This window comes from Pogoniulus pusillus, chromosome 4, assembly GCF_015220805.1.
Source record: "Pogoniulus pusillus isolate bPogPus1 chromosome 4, bPogPus1.pri, whole genome shotgun sequence".
NCBI lineage: Eukaryota > Metazoa > Chordata > Aves > Piciformes > Lybiidae > Pogoniulus > Pogoniulus pusillus.
In genome coordinates this window covers 1,065,226-1,081,288 of record NC_087267.1, presented here as the reverse complement: position 1 = coordinate 1,081,288, position 16,063 = coordinate 1,065,226, and the positions used below count along the sequence as shown (strand labels likewise).

General features: G+C 51.8%; 1 protein-coding gene across 6 annotated transcripts in view; it reads left to right on the top strand.

Moving 5' to 3' along the window:
- The first annotated feature begins 1,204 nt into the window (after nt 1–1,204).
- The window catches only part of ATXN7L1 (ataxin 7 like 1), a 78,088-nt gene continuing 63,229 nt past the window's right edge, over nt 1,205–16,063 (top strand). For 2 of the 6 annotated variants that reach the window (XM_064141807.1, XM_064141791.1), the window contains exons 1-2: nt 1,205–1,429; nt 1,992–2,060. In XM_064141807.1, the coding sequence (XP_063997877.1) occupies nt 1,258–1,429; nt 1,992–2,060 (241 nt within the window). In that variant the 5' untranslated portion in view covers nt 1,205–1,257. Of the gene's footprint in view, nt 1,479–1,869; nt 1,888–1,991; nt 2,061–16,063 lie in introns of those variants that run through there. The other 4 variants (XM_064141801.1, XM_064141810.1, XM_064141851.1 and 1 more) reach the window with 3 other exon arrangements.

The following is a 16,063-nucleotide window of genomic DNA, read 5'->3' as shown; positions in this document are numbered from 1 at the left end:
TTAGCTCCACTGTAGACTGTAGTACCGTGCACCTTTCTGCAGGCAGCAGTGCTGACTTCAGCAACTCCTCTCCTGCTCCCCTCTGTCCATTGCTCCAACCCTTGAGCAAGCCTTAAATGGTGTTATTTTACTTGAGTGAAGATTAACTCCACACTGTGCTTCAGAGCTATCCCACACAGTTCGAAAGAGCAAAAAGTGAATAGCAACAAAGAGCCTTCAACAGGTGACTGGAAAGGAAGGTAGAATGGGGATGGGACCATGTAAAGCCTATGCCACCACTCCAAGTATCTGTTGAACCGTAAGCTTCAACCGCCACCACTCCTGATAGGGCTGTCTAGGGCTAGCTGTATGAAAGATGCTGCATGTGGCATCATGCAAGGTTGCCTAAACGACACCAAGCCCTTCCCCAGTGGTGTGTTTGGCTTCAGCTGTGTGAGCTGGACCAACAGGCTTTTGCTGCAACTCCTTACCCAAATCAGGTAGTATGCAAACATCCATTGCAGTGTTATTTTCTATTCTTACCTCGAAAACCCCAAACCCGAGAGTCTTAAAGCTAACTGAAAAGCGTGTACGTCCCGTGAGTTGTGTATAGCAAGACACAGCCTTGGTATGGAGAGCAGCAGGAGCTCCTGTGAGTCTAGAGCCACTGCACCGTATCCTACGCCAAAACAAAACAAGAAGTCAAAGAGAATCACCTGCAAACAGACTAAGCCTGTGCTCAGCCACAGATCAGGCGGTGGCTGGACGACAAAATGGCTGTGGTTACAGGTGATGCACAGGAGCGCGGCTGGGAGCAGCCAGGAGAGGGGCAGCCCCGGCACCGCAGCCTAGGGCCGTTCCTGGGCCGAGCGGCCCGGGCCATTCACCGAGAGCGCGTCCCTGGGACTTACTGCGGGGCGCTGCGAGAGGCGGGGGCGCAACCGCGGGGAGCGCAGCGCCAGCGGCTGCCTCTCCCGGTGAGGCTCTTCAGCCGCCGGTCCCGCTCCGCTCCGCTCCGCGCGAACGCGCCCCCACTGGGCCGGGCCGGACAGAGTCGAGTCGGGCTGGGCAGCAGCGCTGCGCGGAGGCGCAGCAGGGTAGCGCCCCGGCGCAGCTGGTCCGGCGCCCCGCTCGGGGCGGGCGTCAGGCCCGGCGGCGTCGGGAGCTGCGGCGCGCAGGCGCGGGGGCGCGGGCATGCGCGCTGGGCGGCGGGGAGCCCGATCTGATAGGGAGCAGGGGCTGACACTACCCCCGTGTGGGCGGCGGAACGTCCCGAGGATGACGTGCGGCGTTCTCGAATCCCGTGTCTCGCTCGCTCGCTCGCCGCCGCCGCCGCCGAAGGGAACGGGCAAAGCCAGGAGGAGGCAGGAGCAGGCGCGGCGCCATGGCGGCGCTGGAGCGGCCCGTGCCCAGTCCCGAGGCGTTCCTGGGCCAGCCCTGGGCCGCCTGGGTGCGGGAGGCCGCCCCCCCGCACGCGCACGGCGCCGCCCCCCCGCACAGTAAGGGCAGGACCGGCTCGCGGCTCGCACGCCGCTCCCCCCGGAGCGCACGCACGGGCGGCGGGGCAGGGGTCGGGCCCGGCAGGGCCGTGGCTCCCCACCCCCCGCGCCTCCCGGGGCCGAGCCGCTCGGCGGGAGGTGCCGCCCCTCCGGGCGCTCAGCTGACGCGCCGAGCTCCCGGTGCCATGTGTGCGGGAGGCGCTGGCGCACGCCGCGCCGTGCCGCTGCCCCGCGGCGCGGGCTCCGCCGCTGGGTCGGCGCCGTGGTGGGGGAAGGGGGCGAGGGGGAGGATGCGCGGCGCGGCGGGGCCGCAGGATGCTGCGCGGGGGCCTGGAGGGTGCCGCCGCCGGGGGCCCGGCTGTTCCGCTCTCTGGCAGATGCTCCGACCATTGTGCTGCTGCAGTTGCAAGTAGAAACACTGCTCACCTCCTCACCTCTCTCCCTCCCCTCGCCGAACAATAAATGCACACCTCCGGGCCCTCAGCGCTTCCTGACTCTGCTTCTCTTCTGCAGGTGTAGATCTAGAAGAGACTGGAAAGGAGGGTGGAAAAAGCAGGGAGGTTATGAGGCTTAATAAAGAAGGTAAGTGGATAGTGCTGGCACACCTCTCTACCTGTCTGTCTCTTGGTGGCTGTGGATGACGGTGGTTTGGCCTTGGCAAGGTAGTCTAGCACTGTGTGCATCTCTTTGCCTTGTCGAATGCTCCAGGGCCCGATCCATGCAGATGACAGTCACTGTATCAACTTCTGTGAAGCCCGACTATAACAGGTGTATGTGTGCAACTGCCAGGCGTGGCAAAAGATGAGGTGATTTTAAGTCAAAAGAGGACTACACATCAGTGGCCATTTTGGATTCTTTTTGAGGACCCTGTCCCTTGGTGCAGCCTTTCACTTGCTGCTGTGTGGAGATAAGCACAGGACCTGTGGATCGGCTTAAGCACTGTGTTGTCTGTGACAGCTATACCGACAAGCGGTCGCTCGCAGAGGAATGGTAGCTGACGGTCTTGGAGTTCATTCCTTTAGCTAAAGTCAGATGCTTTTCGTTCACACTCTCAAGTGTGGCTTTCAGTCAGCTCAGCAGCCAACATCTGATGCTTTGTTACGTCAGGCTAAGCCGTGCCACTGGTGCAGACCAAATCTAATAGGTCATTTGGCCCATTGGGTTTTCCGGTACCGCAGCTACGGACAGACACGCTCCAGACTAATGCTATCTGGCGCAGTTGTGTCAGTTGCAAGAGGAGAAACTTCAGCGTTGAGCAGAGGCAAATCAAACTCACACCTTTAGCCCGTGACACACATCGTTAGCGTCGTGCTGGGGTAACGCTTGGCGCAGCTGGTGAGGTGGTTTGGTTGGTACTTCAGTGCAGCTCTTTGTTTCTCGTCTCTTAAAGCAATGTACCTGCCCAGCCTTGGTGTCCTGCAAAGGCAGCTCATGAGGAACAGTCTCACCATGGTGAAACTTCAGCGTGGCTTAACTCATGCTGAGAAGAGTCCCACTGTTACCTGCGCTGTCGTAGTGTGTGCTCTGAAATCATGACAAGTTTCTCATGACCTTACAGTTGCCGTGAGACATGCCCTTAATTTTGAGCATCTTGGCAGCTTAGCTTTCCTCAACAAGCTCTGGAAAAAAGAATGAATTAATCAGTGACATAGGTCTGTGTGACAAACTACAACATTGCATGGAGTACACGTCAAGTAAAATTACAATGACATAGAACGTCCCATTTGGAAGACCTTTAGAGAGATGGCAGGCTTGATTTTGTTCCTGTCTTGATACTTATGTGCCTGAACCCCTCTTGGAGCAAGTCCAGAGTAGGCCATGAGGATGCTCAGAGGGCTGGAGCACCTCTCCTGAAAAGACAGGCTATGAGAGTTGGGGGTCTTCAGCCTGGAGAAGAGAAGGCTTCAAGGAGACCTTGTAGTGGCCTTCCAGTCTCTGAACGGTTCCTACAGGAAGGCTGAGGAGGGACTATTGACAAGGTCTTGTAATGACAGGATGAGGAGGAATGGGTTTGAACTGGCAGAGGGGAGATTTAAAGTAGATGTTAGGAAGAAGTTGTTTGCAGTGAGGGTGGTGAGACACTGGCACAGGTTGCCCAGGGAGGTTGTGGCTGCTCCCTCCTTGGAGGTGTTCAAGGCCAGATTGGAGGAGGCCTTGAGTGACCTGCTCTAGTGGAAGGTGTCCCTGCCTATGGCAGGAGATTGGAACTAGATGATGTTTGTGGTCCCTTCCAGCCTAAACCATTCTGTGATCTCTGTGGCTTCTCCACAGCTGTGGAAAAGCTGAATCTCTGAATTCTCTTAGCAGACCTCTTTGACTTCGTGTGCACGTACTTGAGAATGACCTTCCAACCTGAGCCATTCTATGATTCTGTACGAAATAAGAATAAGTTAGAGACAGAACTGAGGTTTCCAGGTAAAAGGTCCCAGGCTCAGAACAGTTTACATATCTCTCAGTAGTATTGAGTGTATGTTTGATTCAAAAACCATCACACAAAAATCTTACTACTGGAGCCTGGCCTTCCTAAGGAGCTTAATTTGTTGAGATCAGATGTTTTGTGCCTAGAAATCCTTGAACACAAGTTCTTGTAATTTTACTTGAGATACAAAGATGGAAGCATATCCCTACGTTGGTGATACTGGAATGTGTCCAGAGAAGGGCGACAAAGCTGGTGAGGGGCCTGGAGCAGAGCCCTGTGAGGAGAGGCTGAGGGAGCTGGGGGTGTGCAGCCTGCAGCAGAGGAGGCTCAGGGCAGAGCTCACTGCTGTCTGCAGCTACCTGAAGGGAGGCTGTAGCCAGGTGGGGTTGGGCTCTGCTGCCAGGCAAGCAGCAACAGAACAAGGGGACACAGTCTCAAGTTGTGCCAGGGCAGGTCTAGGCTGGATGTTAGGAGGAAGTTGTTGGCAGAGAGAGTGATTGGCATTGGAATGGGCTGCCCAGGGAGGTCGTGGTGTTACTGTCCCTGGAGGTGCTGAAGCCAAGCCTGGCTGAGGCACTTAGTGCCATGGTCTGGTTGCTTGGCTAGGGCTGGGTGCTAGGTTGGACTGGATGATCTTGGAGGTCTCTTCCAACCTGGTTGACTTTGTAATTGTATTTCCTAGTCATGCTTAGTATGCAGTTGTTTCTTAGAACAGTTCAGTTTAGATTATACACTCTATTATCTCATTGTTTGTTTGGGGGGAGGTTAGAGACTCCATCAGAGGAGCCCTATTTAAACTCCTTGTCCAGAAAAAGTGTTGTCAAATAAAGTGTAATTTCATTGTGGACATCACAATGGTGACAAGCATGAAGCACTTAGTAGCTTTTCAAGCTGTATTAGAGCTTGGAAAGCCAAACCTGACTGTTACATTTAGGAAAGGAAAACCTTGGGGGATTTTACTGCTTCCCAATAGTAATATGTGTTACATTGCTTAGAAAGGACTTTCACAAAGTTTGCCTGAATTAGTATGTGTTGAAATATTTCCCCTGTAGTCACTGAAGCAGTCTGTTAATGCAGGTGTTTTCACCACACCTGCTCTGGATGTTGGAGCACTTCCTTGAGCCTCACTAATCCCTACTAAGAGAGGCAGGGAAAAATGTCAAGGGTTAGGCTGGTCTGCAGAAACCATTGCTCATGTACTTGCAGGGATTGCTGTGCACTCATCCTGCTCTTGCACACATCTGCCACGTGACCTGTTGGCTTTTCTTGCCTGCTTTGTTCATAAACAAGGCTTGTGGTTGAGGTGGGTGTAGCACCAAACCCAGCCCGTTTTCCTTTGCAATCTCATCTGTTTGGATAGGCCTTCATGTGTCCTTTGTGGTGCCAGGAGATAATAGCCAGGGTCCTAGAAAAATCAGGCTTACATGAGGCAACTAGGAGATGGTGGCAGATGGACAGCACCAAAAGTTACTGTGCTTTTTGATAGTAGAAGATCTGATCTCACTTTAGTTGTGGCATTATTTGTCAAAGGGTAGTTGGTATGGCCAGATTTACATGGCTGTTCCCTTCTCAGCAGTTAACAAAGGCACCTTCTTGAGCTAGTGAAACTCTGTGTGGAGAACATGGTGGGGGGAAGGGGTGGGAGGATGGTGGTCTCCAGACCACAACAGAGTGTTTGGATTTGTGGAGAAAAGCTATGTCCCAGAGTGCTTACAGCTAGCTTCATCCCTCACTGCTAGCCTCTCTTGGCTGTGTACTAGGTGTGTTTGGAGTGATGGGCTGCTTTTCCTCCTCCTGTTGACTCAGGGGAGGACCTGGGAGGCAGCATTCCCGGGTGGTTGTGTGGAGAAACTGCCAAAGATCTGCCTGCCGAAGCAGTCGATGCTCATTAGCACATACTTGGGCAGAGGGGTCAGAGTCTGGCCATGCTGATCGTTTCTGCCGTGCCAGAGATGCACCCAGGCCAGGTGCTCCCTGCACCCCATCTTTGGGGCACAGATAAAGGTGCAGAAATCCTGCTGACTGCTTTCCCCTAGCGTACAGTGTGTGTGCAGGTGACAGAGAGAGAGAGAAACTTCCTGAACGTTTGCTCAGTTTTGTTGGCAGGGTTGCTTTTTGCTTGCTGCTGCTTCCTCTCTGTGGCCCTTTAGCGATCGCAGTGTGCCCACGGTTGGGCTTTCACGGGCGTGTAGATCTGTGGGGAAGGGATTACCAAGTTGTGAGTGCTCCTGGGAAACAAAAACTTTTATACATTAATAGTTGTGTGAGGGGGGGGAAAAACACAGCAACTCATCTGCTTATCTAATCAGGAAGCAGAAACAGTATTGTGTAACTTATCTGACAAATCACTACCAACCAACCGTCTCGGCTAGAAGAGGGTATCAGAACTGGAGCAGTGTTTAGAGTTGATATTGAGTTTTAAAACCTTGAATGGTTCATTTGAAGAATTGGAGATGTTTTCTCTGTGCAAATAACATGCACAGTAACAGGGGGCTATATTTATGGGAGGGTCTGTGCCCTGTGAGAAGTCACAGTAAATGACTAAAAGAGATACAGGAACTTCTTCTTTTCTTTGGTCACAGCCTGAAACTGATTTTTAGATGGATTTTGAGGCATGTGTTTTACTTTATACCATATTTAAGTGCATGGTAGAAGAATGTGAATGCTTTGGTTTCATGTAAGTACACATACTAAACAATCTGTTTAGTAAAGCAGTAAATGCTGTAAGTGTTTCTAGGTAGGCACAGGCACAACCTGCACAGGAGGATGAGCAGAAGATGTACTGTGTGTCTTTGTATGCTGCAGCAGAGTTAATATGACCTGTGGCAATTAGATCTGTATCTGGGTACCTGGTGTCTTAGCTGTAGTTCCTCAGTCCAGTGGGTTTGTGTTGCTGAGGTGTGAATCTGATGAGGTGTTTAACATCTTTGTCAGTGATACAGACAGAGGAATCAGTGCACCCTCAGCAAGTTTGCAGATGGCACCAAGCTGTGTGGCACAGTCGATTTACTCAAGGGCAGGGCTGCCATTCAGAGGGACCTGGGCAGGCTGCAGAGCTGTGCCCAGGCCAACCTCATCACATTCAACGAGGCCAGGTGTAAGGTCCTGCACCTGGGTAGGTGCAATCCCAAGCACAGCTCCAGGCTGGATGGGGAATGGCTGAGAGCAGCCCTGAGGAACAGGCCCTGGGGGTCTGGGGTGATGCAGATCTCAACAGGAGCCTGCAGTGTGAGTGCAGCCCAGACACAACCCTGTGCTGGGCTGCAGCAAGAGCAGTGTGGGCAGCAGGGCAAGGGAGGGGATTCTGCCCCTTGGCTCTGCTCTCCTCAGACCCCACCTGCAGTCCTGGGGGCAGTTCTGCAGCCCCCAGCACAAGAAGGACATGGAACTGCTGGAGCCAGTCCAGAGGAGGCCACCAAGATGCTGAGAGGGCTGCAGCAGCTCTGCTATGAGGACAGGCTGAGAGAGTTGGGGCTGTGCAGCTCTGCCTTCCAGTATCTGAAGGGGGCTGCAGGAAGGCTGGGGAGGGACTATTGACAAGGTCTGGTAATTACACGATGAGGGGGAATGGGTTTGAACTGGCAGAGGGGAGATTTAGACTGGATGTTAGGAAGGTGAAACACTGGCACAGGGTGCCCAGGGAGGTTGTGGCTGCTCCCACCCTGAAGGTGTTCAAGGCCAGGGAGGTTGGATGAGTCCTTGAGTGAGGTTTTCTAGTGGGAGGTGTCCCTGCCTATGACACGGTTTGGAACTGGATGACCCTTGAGGTCCTTTCCATCCTAAACCGTTCTGCAAAGTGTGTGTTTTGTCTTGGATAACCCGTTCACTAACCACACTGACTTCTTGTGTAGTATTCAGGATCTTTAAACCTCTGTTCTGGTTTTATTCTGATGTTATATTAAAATCAGAGACTTTCTGTCATTGCTGCACAGTCTCAAACTTGACAATTTTATGTCACAATTCCATGTTCAGGCTGGAGTTTTGCACCTGTTGGATAGCTGTTTGCAGTATGTTTTTCCTGTTTTGGCTGCCCACATAAATATCTGATGGAAAACATTATTTTTGATAAATCCTTTGACAACATCAGAACAAAACTGCAGAGATGCTGATTAGTTTGGCTTTCAGAATGTTTTTTATTCTTCAGAAACAGGTCTTGATGAGTTTGTCTTTCTTCATAGAAGGAGGGAGGGGACAGGCTCTGCTCAGTTGTGCCCTAGGATAGGACAAGCAGCACTACAGGCTGGAGACAGAGTGGCTGAGAGCAGCCAGGCAGAGAGGGAGCTGGGGGTGCTGGTAGAGAGTAGCTGAAGATGAGCCAGCAGTGTGCCCAGGTGGGCAGGAGAGCCAATGGCATCCTGGGCTGGCTCAGGAGCAGTGTGGCCAGCAGGACAAGGGAGGTTATTCTGCCCCTGTGCTCAGCACTGCTCAGGCCACACCTTGAGCCCTGTGTCCAGTTCTGGGCTCCTCAATTCAAGAGAGATGTTGAGGTGCTGGAAGGTGTCCAGAGAAGGGCAGCAAGGCTGGGGAGGGGCCTGGAGCAGAGCCCTGTGAGGAGAGGCTGAGGGAGCTGGGGGTGTGCAGCCTGCAGCAGAGGAGGCTCAGGGCAGAGCTCATTGCTGTCTGCAGCTCCCTGAAGGGAGGCTGTAGCCAGCTGGGGTTGGTCTCTTCTCCCAGGCAAGCAGCAACAGAAGGAGGGGACACAGCCTCAAGTTGTGCTGGGGGAGGTCTAGGCTGGATGTGAGGAGGAAGTTGTTGTCAGAGAGAGTGATTGGCACTGGAATGGGCTGCCCAGGGAGGTGGTGGAGTGGCCGCGCCTGGAGGTGTTCAAGCAAAGGCTGGCTGAGGCACTTAGTGCCATGTTCTGGTTGTGTAGAAGGGTTAGTTGTTAGGCTGGAGTGGATGATCTTGGAGGTCTCTTCCAACCTGGTCAATTCCATGTTTCTAAGATCCTCCTGGGATGCTGGTTCTGAACCAGCTGGTACACAGTGGAAGCTGGACAAGTGCAAGGACTGAGGCAGGGTACAAAACTGTGGCTGTGGTCAAGAGAAACTTTTTCTTATCATTTTTATCTTTGTGCTGGGAATAAAAATAGTGAGCAAAGGTCCCCATGGGAGCTTTATTTAGGATGAAAAGTAACAGTGGGGTTGAGTACTGGTGTGCATTCTGGTGTTTAAATGCCTGATCAGTTCAGGACATGATATCTGACTATGGGTTTTTTTCCCACAAAGATGGTAAAGGGAATGGAATATCTCTTTTACAAGGAGAGGCTGAGGGAGCTGAGGCTCTCTAGCTTGGAGAAGAGCAGACTGTGATGTGACCTCATCAGTGTTTATAAGTATCTAAAGGGTGAGTTCCAGGAGGCATAGGAAGTTTCATGTAAACATGAGGAAGAATTTTTCCCTGTGGGGGTGGTGAAACACTGGACCAGGCTGCCCAGGTGCGTTGTGGAGTCTCCCTCTGTGGAGATACTCAAAACCTGTTCCTGGTTCATCTGATATACAACTTCCTCCTAACATCCAGCCTAGACCTTCCCTGGCACAGCTTGAGGCTGTGTCCCCTTGTTCTGTTGCTGGGTGCCTGGCAGCAGAGCCCAACCCCACCTGGCTACAGCCTCCCTTCAGGTAGCTGCAGACAGCAATGAGGTCTGCCCTGAGCCTCCTCTTCTGCAGGCTGCACACCCCCAGCTCCCTCAGCCTCTCCTCACAGGGCTGTGCTCTAGGCCCCTCCCCAGCTTAATCTCCCTTCAAATAACATTTTGTTCAGGCTGGGATCACAGAAGTCCAGTAGGCAGAAGGTCCTAAGTTTCTGGTAGCCCCAGAGAAACTTTCTGTTGCCAGTGGTGCATGTGCTGTTAAGAAAGATCACCCTCTGTACAAGCAGTACATTTTTGTGGGCACTTGAGTTAACTCCACCGTGAAGTCGTCTAAGTGCCATGACAACTCGTTATTAAAAGTTAGTTTTGGTATATCAAGCAAGAAAGATTTCCAGTTTCCAAGAACATGGATTAGGTTAGGGGATCTCTCTGTCTTCCAAATTCAACTTGGTGCAGAAGTTCCTCTGTGAGTCCTTGAGAAAAGCTGAGGGAGGAGTTAATGGTGCAGGACGCCAGGTGAAGCCTGTGTCAGTGGTTAATGTCCGTGCCAGGTGAGGCATGCTGTTGTGATGCAGTAAGGGTGTTTGACTGAGGGGGACTCAGTAACTGCAGCAAGAAGCCTTTGGGGGCTCCTTGCTGGATGAGAGAGACACTCTGTGCATGAAACAATCCATCTCTTTGCTGTGGAGCTTTGCAGCTGAGCTGACTTAAATTGGAAATGAAATCCAGCACAGTTCCTTAAAACTAGTGTGGAGCAGAGGAAAACCACACAACATTTATCTTTTCTTCTGCTTTTGTATCCCTTCTTATGGTTGAATGTTGTTGATTTTAAGGGATTGGCTTTGTCATAATTTTTCTTGCATGTCTTATTAAAAGTTATGCTTGAAAGCACTGCTGCTGCTGAAGAAGTGAGCTTTCTGATTGTTCTTCATCTTGTGCTCATGGAAACAGAAACATCTTCTGTACTTCTGAAATCTGCTGCTAGCCAGCAGTTTATTTTTCTATTTTACTAAGAGGGGAGGGACCTGGGGGTGCTGCTGGAGGAGAAGCTCAACAGGAGCCAGCAGTGTGCACTTGCAGCCCAGAAAGCCAACCAGAGCCTGGGCTGCAGCAGGAGAAGTGTGAGCAGCAGGGTGAGGGAAAGGATTCTCCCCCTCTGCTGTGCTCTGGTGAGACCCCACCTGGAGTACTGCATCCAGTTCTGGAGCCCCTGGGGCAAGAAGGATGTGGAGATGCTGGAGAGTGTCCAGAGAGGGGCCATGAGGACGATCAGAGGGCTGCAGCTGCTCTGCTATGGAGACAGACTGTGAGAGCTGGGGCTGTGCAGGCTGGAGTGGAGAAGGCTCTGAGATGACCTTATTGTGACCTTCCAGTATCTGAAGGGGACTACAAGAAATCTGAGGAGGGACTTTTTAGGCTGTCAGGGAGTGATAGGACTGAGGGAATGGAGCAAAGCTGGAGATGGGTCATTTCAGATTGGATGTTAGGAAGTTCTTCACTGTGAGGGTAGTGAGACACTGACACAGGTGGCTGTGGTCAACCTGATGTGGTGGGAGGTGTCCCTGCCCATGGTAGAGGGATTGGAGCTAGATGGATTCTTTCCAGCCCTGACAATTCTGTGATTCTATGATTAATAATACAGTTGGTAAGCCCAGCACATCTTCCTAGGTACCTATATTCTTGACAACAATTAGACTTTAAAATTATTTGGTCTGCCTGCTTTTTGTTTTCTGTGCACTTAGGTCCTGTGTAGTGTTTGGGGAAAAAAGAAGTGGAGTTTTCCAAGATGAGGAGGAGCATCAGTCAGAAGCAGCACAGAACCAAAAGGGGAAAGTTCTGAGCCGCTGTTGGTGCTAATGTACAGGCAGTGCAGTTTCACTTGGTCCCCAAGCCCCTCCTGGATCTGTAAAAAGGAAGCAGTTGTGTTGTGACAGAGGGGTGCAGAGCACGCACGGGGTTTAGGCTGGCTTCCCTTCCCGTGCACTGGGAGCAGGTGTTCAGCAGAGGAGGCAGAAAGCTTCCTGGTGAAGTAACATCGAGGCCTAAGAATGACTGCCAAAGGGTAAGAGTTCAAAAGGTTCCTTTCTCTGTGGTGATCTTTGCTGTGCTCTTTGCTTTGTTGATGTTTCTGTCTACTCTACAACGTTTGGTGACTGCTGTCCAGTCTTTCTTTCTCTTCCTGCTGCTGGGGATAGGCATGAGGAGGTGAGCAAAGACTGGGAATTTGAAGTCAGGTTTGGGTCAAACACTGCTAATGTCACGTAAGGTGAGGTGCTGGAAGGTGTCCAGAGAAGGGCAACAAGGCTGGTGAAGGGCCTGGGACACAAACACTGTGAGGAGAGGCTGAGGGAGCTGGGGGTGTTTAGCCTAGAGAAGAGGAGGCTCAGGGCAGAGCTCATTGCTGTCTGCAGCTACCTGAAGGGAGGCTGTAGCCAGGTGGGGTTGAGCTCTGCTGCCAGACACCCAGCAACAGAACAAGGGGACACAGTCTCAAGTTGTGGCAGGGGAGGTCTAGGCTGGATGTTAGGAGGAAGTTGTTGGCAGAGAGAGTGATTGGCATTGGAATGGGCTGCCCAGGGAGGTGGTGGAGTCACTGTGCCTGGAGGTGTTGAAGCCAAGCCTGGCTGAGGCACTTAGTGCCATGGTCTGGTTGACTGGCTAGGGCTGGGTGCTAGGTTGGCCTGGATGATCTTGGAGGTCCCTTCCAACCTGGTTGATTCTATAATCTTCTGTGCATGAATTATCAGGTGGTGATTAGCATAACCAATTACTTTGCTAAGATCCTCTTAGTTATGAGACAGGATACTGCTGGTGATTTGTATCTGCAAAGTTTGGTGCACCCATGCCAGCACAATCCCTGACATAGCCAAACCCCTGTTTGTTTGGGTGTGATAATGGAGGCACAATGGTCTGGATGGCTCCAGGTGATTAATCTGTTACTGCCACACTTAGGGAGGCAGTATTGGTACTGGCATGGTCCTGATGCCTGCCAACTCTGCCAGCGTAGCAGTCAGTGTGCAGGGTGTGAATGCAGGGAGGAGGGCTGGATGCATGTGTGCTGTGACATCCTTTTCCTGCAGAGAGCTAACTTTTCAATGTGTGACAGAGCAGGAGTTTTAATATTGACAACAGCACTTAATTGCCTCAGCTGATAGGTGGTAGACTTTGGACTAGAGTGGCTTTCTTAGAACTGTGGTGAGGAAAGCTTGAAGTTGATGTTCACAGGGCAGGGAGGAGTTTTGCAAGAGCTTGGAAGGTAGAAGAGAATCACAGAATCAGTCAGGGTTGGAAGGGACCACAAGGATCAGCCAGTTCCAACCTCCCCTGCCATGCCCAGGGACACCCTACCCTAGAGCAGGCTGCACACAGCCTCAGCCAGCCTGGCCTCAAACACCTCCAGCCATGGGGCCTCAACCAGCTCCCTGGGCAACCCATTCCAGCCTCTCACCACTCTCATGCTCAACAACTTCCTCCTCATGGCCAGCCTGAACCTACCCATCTCCAGCTTTGCTCCATTCCCCCCAGTCCTGGCACTTCCTGAGGGCCTAAAAAGTCCCTCCTCAGCTTTTTTGTAGCCCCCTTCAGATCCTGGAAGGCCACAAGAAGGTCACCTGGGAGCCTCCTCTTCTGCAGCCTGCACAGCCCCAACTCTTTCAGGCTGTGCTCACAGCAGAGCTGCTGCAGCCTCTGAGCATCCTCCTGGCCCTGCTCTGGACACTCTCCAGCATCTCCACATCCTTCTTGTCCCAGGGGCTCCAGAACTGGCTGCAGTACTCCAGGTGGGGTCTCAGCAGAGCGGAGTAGAGGCAGGGAATCACCTCCCTGGCCCTGCTGGCCACACTTCTGCTGCTGCAGCCCAGGCTGTGGTTGTCCCTCTGGGCTGCAAGTGCACACTGCTGGCTCCTGTTGAGCTTCTCATCCACCAGCACCCCCAAGTCCCTCTGTTCAGGGCTGCTCTCCAGCCACTCACTGCCCAGCCTGCATTTGTGCTTGGCATTGCCTCGACCCAGATGCAGGACCTTGCACCTGGTCTTGTTGAACCTCCTGAGGTTGGCTTGTGCCCACCTCTGCAGCCTGTCCAGGTCCCTGTGGCTGGCATCCCTGCCCTCCAGCCTGGCTGCTTCACCACACAGCTTGGTGTGGGCAGCAAAGTCACTGAGGCTGCGCTCAGTGTCTCTGTCCATGGCACCCACAAAGATGTTGAACAAGACTGGTGCCAGGACTGATCTCTGAGGGACTCTGCTTGTCCCTGGCCTCCCCTTGGCCGTTGAGCCACAGACAGCCACTTTTTGGATGTGGCCATCAGAATGTCCTGCATGACAATACAGAGTAGTTGTTAAAACATCTGTAAATGAATACTGACTTCAAGAAGCAGCTAGAAACATGAGCAAATGGCGCAGTAGGAAGCAAGTTGTAGGCCATATAGTGTAGGTATGACGGAGGAGCCTGGAAAGCAAAGATGGGTTGTTCCCAGTGTTTAAAAGTCACAGTGGAGAACTGGGCATAGTTGGATGCAGAGAGGATATTGGTGGAGTCATGTGGCAATATAGAATAAACCCCTGTTGGGGGTGTGTGAGAGCAGGACAATGTTGTCAAGATGAAACAGAAGATTTAGTAAGAAATGTGAGGTGAAGACTCTGATACAAACTCTGAAGGACACAAGAAGGACATGGAACTGTTGCAGCAAGTCCAAAGGAGGCCATGAAGGTCCTCAAAGAGCTGGAGAACATCTCCTGTGAAGACAGGCTATGAGAGTTGGGGCTCTTCTGCCTGGAGAAGAGAAGGCTTCCAGGAGACTTTATGGTGGCCTTCCAGTATCTGAAGGGGACCTACAGGAAGGCTGAGGAGGGACTATTGACAAGGTCCTGTAATGACAGGACAAAGGGGAATGGGTTTAAACTGGCAGAGGAAATATTTAAACTAGGCATCAGGAAGAAGTTGTGTGCAGTGAGGGTGGTGAGACACTTGCACAGGCTGCCCAGGGAGGTTGTGGCTGCTCCCTGCCTGGAGGTTGGATGAGGCCTTAAGCAACCTGTTGTAGTGGGAGGTGTCCCTGCCTATGGCAGGGTGTTGGAGCTGGATGATTTCTGTGGTCTCTTCCAACCTAGACCATTCTGTGATTCATTCTAAGATATTTAGAGAAGACTTTATTCTAAGGATACAATACAGAACGAATTGATGTAGCCTGAGTGGTGGGATCACAAGAGAAGTCATTGTCCAAGATAACATGATATTTCCTATCTGAATGCTGTCCATCCACAGTGGGCAAGAAAGGAGGTGGAGAAAAGAGGGGGGGGAGAGGTGAGATACAAGATCTGTTCTACCTGTCTGTAGCTGAAGCTAGCAGCCACTGGGTGACAAGTGATATCAGAAAGCTGGACTGTAAGATTCCATCGTTTAGGCATAAATCTGCTCTATTGGAGACCTGTTGTCTGAGCAGCTGTGTTTGTGTACAGCATTCCCACACAGAAGGGACAAAATGTGTAGCACAGTGGAGCCACACAAAAAGACAAAGGAGGAGTAAGGACCTCGTGGTAACCTGTGAAGGAGTTGGTAAAGAGAGGAAGGGAAGCAGGAGAGGGCAGAGTCAAGGAGGTCAAAAGGAGAAGCAATGCTTCACATGGAGAAGAGTACATTTAACTTTCTATGAGGAACACACAGGGGTTGTGGATGATGGAAATGAACTTGTTTTGATCTTGCACTAGTGGAAGGGTTTTAGACATTTGAATGGAAATGGTTTCAGTGTAGTGCAAGGGACAGCTGAAGGAAATTCAGGCTGAAGTGAGAGACGGATTCGAAGTGTGATTTGCTACCCAGCAGTTCGCAGTGGGCTTAGAAAGAGAAGCAGCCTAGCTCGAGAAGCAAGGGGTCAGAGGTAGACCCCCAGGTACAAGAAAGACTGATTAGCTGTCCTGCCATTACATCAGAGCAAGAGGAGAAAGGGTGTTGGAGGTTTGGGGTGATGTGAGTGAGGCAAGTGGTGAGTGGGACAGATGTTCCATAGGTATGGTATGAAGGAAGGAGAGCCGTGAGGAAGAGAAAGAGTGGGAAGAGAGCGTGAAATGATGATTATGTTTTCTGGCTTTCTTCTGGAATAAATATTTGCGTTCTATTGTGGAGAAAGAAATGGATACAAGAGAAAAGAAGTTTGAGGAGTGAGTCAAAGGGAGGAGGAGAAAAAAAAAGCTGAAATTGCAGGTGTGGGCTCAGCTCGAGTGGAGGGATGGCACAGCTTAGTCAGCAGCAGGAGAAGGACAAAATGTGCAGTAACCTCACTGCCAGACTGCTTCCCTTTGCCTTGCGGATTCTAGGGCAGACAAGAATAAAGCAAAGGCAGTGAGTGTTTTAGATAGGTGTGGGTTCAGGGCTGGTGAAGTTGGGCTTAGTGGTGGGAAATAGAAGCAAACCCACCAAGGGCAGAAGCAATAAGGGCAAAAATTGGGTGTCGTTGTGGAAGAGGGTGGAGTCTTGGGTATCTTAAGTGATGGGATGGGAATTATGAGCAGCAGTGAGAGAGTAAATTGATGCCATTCACTGTCTGCCAGGGCATCCTCTGAGCTGGGTTCTCAAATG